Source organism: Mizuhopecten yessoensis, unplaced genomic scaffold, assembly GCF_002113885.1.
Source record: "Mizuhopecten yessoensis strain PY_sf001 unplaced genomic scaffold, ASM211388v2 scaffold11183, whole genome shotgun sequence".
In the NCBI taxonomy this organism is placed as follows: Eukaryota; Metazoa; Mollusca; class Bivalvia; order Pectinida; family Pectinidae; genus Mizuhopecten; species Mizuhopecten yessoensis.
In genome coordinates this window covers 472,783-483,596 of record NW_018408921.1, presented here as the reverse complement: position 1 = coordinate 483,596, position 10,814 = coordinate 472,783, and the positions used below count along the sequence as shown (strand labels likewise).

Sequence of the window (10,814 nt, the reverse complement as noted above, 5' to 3'; positions counted from 1 at the left end):
CAATCAAAATATAAAATGAAAGTTTAAGACATCTGTTGTTTCATTATAATGAAAACATGGTGTTCCTGAGACAGAACAGGAAATATTGAAATGTCTTTAAAAAGAGTTCCGATTTTTCTGCTCTCGCGTATAAAGTACAACACGTAGAATAAATATATTAAAATACACGTGAACTTTGTTCTGATCAAAGTTTGATGGACATGTTATTCGTTTCGAAATTCTTGGTTGCCGCTTAATATGAATATTTTTGGTTTAGTCCAATATCATTTTCGCCCGGCCTCTGTTGATAAAACAAATCCTGATAGGTTCTTAGGAATGGAGATTTTTTTTGTGTATTATACTGTATGTAGACACAACGGTTCGTATCAAATACATGTCAATATCAATATCGAAACTGAAAAACGGATATCGTCTGCTATGTACTTCCGGTCGATTATCTTAAAAAAACCCGCCTAAAGTCCCGTGCCAATTACGTCACAATACCTTCAAACGAAAAATGAAAAGCTCAATGAGATGATTGATAAATGTATTGTATATTTTACACATGACTCCAAATGCTTGTGTAACGTAATATCTGGTACATTCACATACACATTTTTTGTTAACAAGTCTTTTGTGTCGATTGAAAGTGCATATTGCAAAATGCCTCACTCAGCACATTTTTTTGTCACTGTTATTTCCTTACAAACGATTACAAATATTAACGGTTTAAACCTTTTTATTTGGAACATCATTTAGTTAAATACAGAAATATCTTTAAAAAACAAATCTTCTATTATGCTAAAATTGCTTTCAAAGTTAAACCATGTTCATTGTCCGTTGCAGGGAGAGGGTGTGTGTAGACTTTGTCTGTTGCCCAATTCCCTTTAAATCTGATTGACTTAATGGAAAATTTCGAAAAAAAATATTGAACTATTTGTGTAAATATAATTATGTAATTGTCCTTCTGAGAAATTTCCACATTGAATAGCTTGTTTTTCAAAAGTATTTTCAATAATCGTCCTCGAAACATGACCGACTTCCGGCATGAGGTCTTTTTTTACATTATGCAGATGACTGTTGTTGGCTACACTTTGCACACGAAATTACTAAACTAGACGCCTAGATCCATACTATGTGATCGTCACTGTTATGTCGGGTGTTACTTAATGTCGAATCTCAACATTTAAAACAAGATTACAGAATTAATGGACATAAAACGTATGCATCAATAATGGTTTTATCACTGTGTTAGGTTGAAACGCGATCAAACAAAGACTTGACAATTTTATCAGGAAGACGGACAGAGAGCCAGCCAGCCAGACAGACAGACAGTTATTATTTTCTGTTCACTGTTAGTTATATCAACAAGGAAAACAAATCAGAAAAAGAAATATTACAGGTAGGATAAAAAAACATCTAATGAACCTCTCCGAAATTATAAAGTTATTCCTGATGCAGCGCTTTATGCGTACTCTGGTGGTGAGTCATGTTTTCTGCAGATGTCAGCTTAATGTAAAATAATGTATACATTTACAAGATGTTAATGGACCCAGTCGCCAAAAACTGGTGCGTTCATGTCGGTATATATGGTAGTAAATAAAAACAACGCTTGTTGTCACACGTAAAATTTTAATTATCTTTAAGATGGAGGGTTTGGATTATATGTATGTTTTTAGATCATTTTCAGAAAATGATATTGAGTCAATTCATGTTCTTTACTTGTACATTTTGAAGTATTTTTCCAAATTTTTTTACACATAAATATATATACAAATCACAAAGATAATAAATATTTACTTTATATAAATCTACAATGTCTAAACCTGGTATAAAAGTTAAGGCAAGTGTCAATAAAGCAACTAAGCATAATCTATAAAATTATTAGTTTAAACGATGATTTATTAAAAAAACAAATACTATCAAGCGTAACAATGTTTAAATATAGTTTTTAATAAAATGAAATTTCTTGAACGATACTCCCAATGTAAACATGACACATGCTCACATGTAAACGACTTGATAGGATGTTCCGGTTGCGCTTATCGTTCATTCGTACATTCAATTGTTGATATCATTATATGTCTTAGAGTTAAAATGATAAAATGTTGTTAAAATTCTACTGCAGAAACTTAAAAATAATATAAAAAGAATTCTTGTCAAGGGACGATTTTCATCAGTTCTGCGCAGACAGGTTTTTGTTGATCTACCCTTTGGTGAAGCCAACTCCAAACAGAACACCGCCAGCTACAGCGAAGAGCCCGCCAACCAAGGAGAGTGCGAAGGACCAACCAAGTGCCAAGTCGTTGGCGCTTGCAATGATGAAAGACCAATCAGAGATCTTTGCACCCCAAACCATGTTTGCGATGAAGATACAGCCAGCTGCAAGAGAACCAGATTATATTAGAATATTATTTTATTTACACTCTATACACATTGATAATAATAATTTATAATTCGAGGTCTTATATACCGCTTTATCACAACCTAGGTCGTATGTCGTCTCAAAGCGGTTCACAAATTATGGTTATAGGGCCTTTGTAACCAGACACTATCTTTCTCAACTCCCTGAGGAGCATACAGTCGGTACTGCCATTTTGCGATCACAGCTAGCATTCAACAAATTACAGCTGACTAGACTGGAACAAGCGGAGTAAAGTATCTTGCTCAAAGATACAACAGAGTGTCGTGCCGTGACTCGAACCCCGCAACCCTTCGGTCACGAGCCCGGCGTTCTACCACTAGACTACCGTGCCTCCATTAATAACACTGTACACAAATTGATAATATTTGATCTAAGTTAGCAAATGTCCTTGCAGATCGCAGGATACTGGAACAAAAGAAAATCTAGGTTTTCTCTCTTATTTAATTATTTGCGAATGTTAGCTCGATCACATGTACTTGGAGGTCTAATGATATCTAGAAATCTAGAAATGGATAAATGAAAATTTCGAAACAAGAAATATTAGATCTACATCATAATCACAATGTTCCCTGCCAGTCTGCGTCCCGGTTAATATCACTTTCTCTGGTCCATATAACCACCTATTCACCTCACCAAAGGTCTATAATTGATAAATAAAAAATACATCGTAACATAAAATTGTTTGGACTATAATTTCATCGGTAATTTTGAAGTGATATTGGAAATACCAATATATGTGAAATAATATCAGTTCACACACAAAGAGAACTGAAATGTTGGTCCCAAACCATCCTCGAAATGCAAGGGGCTTCATAGTCTCTCTCCAGTGTGAATATGATGGTGAGGGTGTAGGTCATGAGATTGTTTAAAACCCTTCTCGCATTGTCGTTCTATGCACCCCCTGGAATATGTCGTGACAAAATGAAGAATAAAGTCAGCGCTTTTAATTGGTTTCTGGTATAAAAAAAGACACTGACCAACCGCTCGTCTGGTACCTGTCCTTTGACGACCACAAAGGAACAACACCCCACTTCAAAACCAGCTAATTTTACCGTTATGTGGCTACGCGATTCATGTGATGGACATCAAAGGATCAAATATCTCGAATTTTGCTCTGTTTTCATCCGTAAGGTGGCGTACTCAGAGCCTTCGATTCTTTATGACTTAATACAGGAGTTAGCTGAACGTAAATTAGTGTAACTGGTCCAAAACCATTAAAAACAAATTCTCATTCTTTTAAGGACTGTATCCAGCTAAGAGTAGTTTGTTTTTTTACATTTTCAGTAACATTGATTTGCATTTCTTTTTCATGTATTACAAAAATAAATACATGTATGTTAACATTGGGTTTCTGCATCCGCAAAATTAGCTTCAAATAGGTGCACGATTCCTTACTTCATATCCCTAGACATTTGAACCTAACCTTGTAGCAGACGTTTATTCTGGCACTGATAACAAGAAACACTAGTTTAACTCATTCACCCCTGAAGACACATTTGAACTCTCCCAATTCAAAGGTTGGTATAGTTCATTATCAAATTTCAGAGGTGAAACTTTGTATTATTATGTATGGCTATGGACTGATATTTACTTAATTGTACAACACGCATGGCAAACCAGGAACTAAATTCAACAATACCTGGATAAGAAGTTAGTCTATTCAAGCCAGGAATATGCCGATGAGAAAGCAATGAGTTTTGTGCCGAAGTCCCGGAAAGTTTATAAGCATAACGTAACACCTGCATTTAGAGAATTTTAACTTGACATTTCGCCACAAAAAGAAGATGCTATAACTTCGTAGTGAAAAAAATTCAGAGAACAATTTACTGTCGAGCTTTCCAGACAGATTGCAAGAAGCCTGCAGTAGCCGGGCTACTGTGTACAATTCCTATAGAATCATTGTAGCGCGCCTGCAATTAATGGTTATTACATTTTACTGACTCGATTCATTTATAGAAATTTGTATATAGCGGAAAGCAACTATAGTATAAACTTACTTACCATTCGAATGGTATGATGTTGTGAAACAATCACATAGCGCTTTGAGATTTTTTTCTAAAATCAATTCCTGTGGCGTAAGCTTACCGGTGACAGCGGTAAATTCTAACGATATAAGACGGGTCTTCATGTACATTTACATCTCAAGTTTTAAGTTTTATTATGTCCAAATGCAATACAGCATATAGGTTACAAACATACATAATTAAATATTCAAAATTCCTATGTGATGTACAAGATGGCGGAGGACATTTCCATTCAAATATATATATGCCTACAGACATGTAATAATGATATCAGTTGCAGTTTTACAGCATGATTTTTCGTAAAGTTGTGAGAAGTATATAACAATATAATCACATGTGTGACTTAACTACCTGTATATATCTGACGACATGAAAGGATGACATCATAAAAGTATTATTTAATGCGCTATTAACGAATCTTAAATAACTATTATTATACATGTACACTTATAACAAAGTAGTTTGAAATAATGCTTTAATATAATATCACTACTGAGCGAGGAGAATTTTCCTTTTAGAAGTAGCGTGCCACAAATATTTACCCAGTCTATTTAAATTTTTAACACTTTTACAGGTGAATAGTTCTATTATAAATCTAAGAGTCCACAGTCTTTAGCTTGTTTGGACATGCAAAGACAGTAGTATACATCATACCCGCACCTTTTATCTCTTCTGTAAATAGAACAGGTCAAAAACATTTTTTGAAAGGGGATAGCGGTTTCACTAAAAAACGTAATACTTCGAGACTAAATGTTAACGTATTTTTAAAACCTTTATAATTTCCTTTTATTTTTTATATTCCTGGAAGCCGAATGTATTTAAATATTGTCAAACATAAGTGGGAATCCTATACAAATATTTATGTATGTTTTTCGTCCTAGTATCTTCCTCAAAGTTAAATTGATTTTCACCAGTGTTGGGTTAGGTAGTTACGTGTTATATGTACTTGCCATAAGTTGTTGAGCTTTAGTAAATAAAGCAATGAAACGAAAGGAGATAACAGAACACTTGTTCAAAGTAAAAACATCTAAATGATCTTCCTTTATCCAAATACACTGTATTTGTTCCGGGTTTTACTAAAGATACTTTGGTTAAGATAAAAAGATAACAAAGTATATTTGACTTTGGCCGTAGCATATAATACTTGGTATTGTTATTAATGTCTATTTTCAGCCACTTCTTCAGACAAAGCACTCTTTCAATGATTTCTCGTGAAACCTATTTGATATTTAACTTCACTAGATGTCAATGTATGCGGGGTAAACACTCTAAAGAATATATATATCTATAACCCAGGCACTATTCACAACTTGCTTTACAAAGGCAAGAAATAGTTAGTATACAACATGGCATGTGTGAATAACACATTACCTTAATTACACAATGCCTCTTTATTCTCAAATGATAAGATAAGATGGGTATCTGTATCTTGATTTATCGGATCCGGTATAAAAAACACCTTTTTTTTTATCTGTTTAACCACTGTACAAATACCAGTACATCAGATAAATACAATAAGCCATGGAGCTTGGGACATTAGTCTACAGTGTTAAAAATGCAAGAGCGGAAAAATGAATCGGGTATTTATTTAAATTCCTGTTGTCTCGGACCCTATCGGGTAGTTATCAAGCATTTTATTCAGTTCTAAGTACGGTAATTTTATCTACTCCAAAGATTTAAATGAACTATGGTTTCGAATCTTTATACTTAGAAAAGATAATGTCAATCGTCAGGCAGGAAAAATCCTGAAAGTAATTTTTTTTTCGTGTCACTGATTATACAATGCTTGTTTGTTTACTTTAATCAACAGCTCAAATTGTCGAAAATACAAAAGAGTGTTAGGTCCACGTAAAACAATCGCTACGTTCCAGTTCTTATGTCGAAATTTCGATTGTTTTTTTTCGACAATTGGAGCTGTTGATTTAAGTTACGGGTAAAAAAAACCACTCATTGTATATTGATCAATACCGTTTTTCATTAGCTCTTAAAAGTTGCATACACACACGCTCATCGACATTCTTGCGTAGCAGACGACCAGTTTTTGGCTTTTAGTCACTACGTCGCATAACAAGCGCAATGTAAGCAATTTTTTAAATTGCTTGCTAACACGATAATGATTTAACTACTGATTATATAGCAAATTATTACATCAGAATAAAAATGTTAAATGAAGTAGTAGGGGTTCGATCCCCGAAGTCGTCCTACGCATGGGTATTCAGAGAAAGTTTTTTTCTCCTGCTTACACAACCCCACCTGACTTGAATGCTACAGCACAGATACCGCAACATCCACCCAAGACAATTGTTTACTCCACCTTGGCAGCATTCAAGTGAGGTGACACTATAAATGATGCCATTGGAAGCACTGTCCCACTACAAACAGAACACATTACATCTCCGGCACACACGCAGGCATACGCCAAGGAGTAAACAATTGTCTTGGGTGGATGTTGCGGTATCTGTGCTGTAGCATTCAAGTCAGGTGGGGTTGTGTGGGACAGAGAGAGATTGAACATTGTGCATTCGCTGACTAGTGTCTTCATATAACGCCACCACGTATGTATGATCTAGAGAGAGACCGAACATTGTACATACACTGACAGGTGTCTTCATATAACGCAACCACGTATGTATGATCTAGAGAGACCGAACATTGTGCATACACTGACTGGTGTCCTCATATAACGCCACCACGTAAGTAAGATCTAGAGAGAGACCGAACATTCTATATACACTGACCAGTATGTTCATACTGGTTACGAATTTCGCGAATTTGTTCCAAGCCTTATATTCGGAAATAATTTTGTTTATGCGTGATGTTTTGCAGTATACAATAAGACTTCACGTTCTTTTTGTTTCGAATTCCATCATATGAACGTGAAAGTAGCTACTCGCGAAAAATACATGATATACGGTAGCTTACCCCCGATGAACGCCAGGGTCGGTGTTAATATGAAGGCAATTTTGTGGTCCTGTTTGGTGAGGACGGCGACACACAAGACATTGAGGATGATGGCCGCTATAATTGTGAGAACGCCGAGGATTCCCATAGCTTGACAAGCCTTGATCCAATCACCATCTGTGTACATAAGAAACTTACATTGAAAGCAAACATTACAATTACCATGAATAAAATCATCACATTACATCAAATACAAGCTATGTCATTTATTTATTTTTTAAATAGCATTAGCAGATATTACACAAAAGAAAGACGAGGTTTGTATAAAGGATCACTGTCCCACTACACTGGTTTTTCATATATATATAGTAACCTCCCCTTATCTTCCATCCCTGTCCCTATGCACTGTGGTTTTACTATATACAGTAACCTCCCCTTAACTTCCTTAAGTATCCCTGTCCCCCACTGCACTGTGGTTTTCCCTATATACAGTAACCTCCCCTTAACTTCCTTAAGTATCCCTGTCCCACTGCACTGTGGTTTTTCCCTATATACAGTAACCGCCCCTTAACTTCCTTAAGTATCCCTGTCCCACTACACTGGTTTTTCCTATATACATTAACCTCCCATTATCTTCCATCCCTGTCCCACTGCACTGTGGTGTTTTCCCTATATACAGTAACCTCCCCTTAACTTCCTTAAGAATCCCTGTCCCACTACACTGGTTTTTCCTGTATACAGTAACCTCCCCTTATCTTCCATCCCTGTCCCACTGCACTGTGGTTTTTTCCCTATATACAGTAACCTCCCCTTAACTTCCTTAAGTTTCCGTGTCCCACTACACTGTTTTTTCCTATATACAGTAACCTCCCCTTATCTTGCATCCCTGTTCCACTACACTGGTTTTTCCTATATACAGTAACCTCCCTTATCTTCCATCCCTGTCCCACTGTACTGTGGTTTTTCCCTATATACAGTAACCTCCCCTTAACATCCTTAAGTATTCCTGTCCTACTGCACTGGTTTTTCATATAAACAGTAACCTCCCCTTATCTTCCATCCCTGTCCCACTGCACTGTGTTCTTTCCCTATATACAGTAACCTCCCCTTAACTTCCTTAAGTTTCCGTGTCCCACTACACTGTTTTTTCCTATATACAGTAACCTCCCCTTATCTTCTATCCCTGTCCCACTGCACTGTGTTTTTTCCCTATATACAGTAACCTCCCCTTAACTTCCTTAAGTATCCCTGTCCCCCACTTCACTGGTTTTTCCTATATACAGTAACCCCCCACCCTTATCTCCCGTTTGGATATCACTGAAGCACAGTTTGGCCAGGACACTTTTGTTAACAAGGTAGCACATTCGGTTAGAGCGGCAGTGCATACGTATTAAGTCAAGGGTTCGAATCCCGGTCTAGCACTGCTGATTTAATGTTTACAGTCAGAACAATGTTATTATTTATATGTTTCATTTTCAAATTTATTATTTCGTAAGGTATGGTTTCTTTTCAGAAATGATTTAGCAAAGCTAAAGTCATTCCGGAAACAGTTTCCAGCACTTACATGTAGTTACTGATTTTGGCAGTCGTACAAGGATACTTAATACTTGTATATGATAACAGAAAACCGTTAAGCCCTAACACATTATTTTACATATTTATCATAAGAATATTTAGTGCAAAAACCAATATGACAAATCGGAAAAAAAGCATTTAGTTAAACAAATTCCACAGACAGACAAATCTTCAATAAATCCGCACATATATTTTTCACAATGCTTACACATCTATGTTTACTTTATCACATGCTTATCTTCAATATCATCTCGTTTAATAATTTTAAGATTATGAATAAAGTATTTGTCAATTTCTTTTTACAAATGATTCTTCATTTAACTGTTACCATTTAGCTGTCATGAATTAATGGGGTAAAAAACAATAACTTGAATATGAAAATAGCTCCTTGTCTATAACTGCTAAAAGCAAGCCTAAAAGAAGACTTCCCGTATAATATTGTTGTAAATGTTGTAGGAATATTTTACTAGTTGTAATTGCAGAATTATTTTTTAAATCTTATTTTAGTATGTGCTTTCGTCGATAATTTGACGAGTGCAGTGAAATGTTATAAGATCTAGCTGTATAAATCAGTTGGATACTACGATTACAGTCTCAGAACTGAGAAAACCAAAATAAAGTTGGTCAGATAAAACTTCCCCTCGAATGTCAATCCTTCCATATGTTTAAGTTAGTGTATGTTACATAGATTGCAGGTGTATACTGTTACAACAAATCAGATGTAATGCTACGCTGGGTGTTCAATTAAACCACTTTTGACTTTTATCAATGAATAAGCATGAATAATATCATTGTAGAATTATGGATTATTTTCAATGCATAACCATAAATAAATGTGATAATAGAATTATGGACATGTATCAATGCATAACAATAAACAAATATGATAATATAATTATGGACTTTCGTAAATGCATAACCATAAATAAATGTGATAAAATAATTATGGACATGTTTCAATGCATAACCATAAACAAATGTGATAAAATAATTATGGACATGTATCAATGCATAACCATATACAAATGTGATAATAGAATTATGGACATGTATCAATGCATAACCATATACAAATGTGATAATAGATTTATGGACATGTATCAATGCATAACCATAAACAAATGTGATGATAGAATTAGGGACTTTCGTAAATGCATAATCATAAATACATGTTGAAATAGGATTATGGAATTTTATCAATTCATAAACAAACAAAAATGTTGTAATAGAACTATGGACTATTATCAAGTCATACTCATTAATAAATGTGATAATAGGAATAAATGACTTTTCTAACTGTTAACCATTAATTTTTGTTTTAAATCATCTGGCAACATTGTTTCCTTTTCCAAAATGTTAGCTATCTATATAGCTGTTCACTTACCTGTTAAAGTGATGCCCCCATAACTCGTACAGACTGTGGTTCCAAGGCTGCTAAAACAGTATTTCCACAAACCTAATTTCACAGTGACGAGTGAAATACTATAAGTACTCCAATTTGGCGTCGAAACCCCAATGATGTGGAAAAAAAGGCCTATTACTAGGACTACTAACGATATCTTGACAAAAACAGACTTGCCCATTCTGCTGATATTTAAGTATTGGCCAGTGTACGCGAGTACAAACTATTGCGTTTTCTGTCACTGAGAAAAATGTAAACGGATACTGAGATAGCTAACGTTTTATATACCCTGATCGTCAAGGCCGTTCCTCCTTTTTTTTTCCTATTTAAATATCGCGTTGCCAATGCCATGTCGTTCCAAGAAATGTATTTTTCCTACAAGTTATTCTACCTTAAATGTCTTGTGTCGCACAATGCCTTACACACTAGACCGTGATATAGGCCGCTTAGACTGGTAAGGTACTTCTTATTGCGAAACATGTTTTCTGTCACTGAGAAAGATTTAAAT

At 35.1% G+C, this 10,814-nt stretch overlaps 1 protein-coding gene across 1 annotated transcript; it reads right to left on the bottom strand.

Annotated features, from left to right (window-relative positions):
• Positions 1–1,579: 1,579 nt before the first annotated feature.
• Positions 1,580–10,814, bottom strand: LOC110440455. Its single transcript, XM_021483553.1, has 3 exons — positions 10,289–10,814; positions 7,351–7,506; positions 1,580–2,361 (listed from the first exon to the last, which is right to left on the bottom strand). Exons 1-3 carry the CDS (start codon positions 10,485–10,487, stop codon positions 2,186–2,188), a joined length of 531 nt encoding a protein of 176 aa, XP_021339228.1. The 5' UTR covers positions 10,488–10,814; the 3' UTR covers positions 1,580–2,185.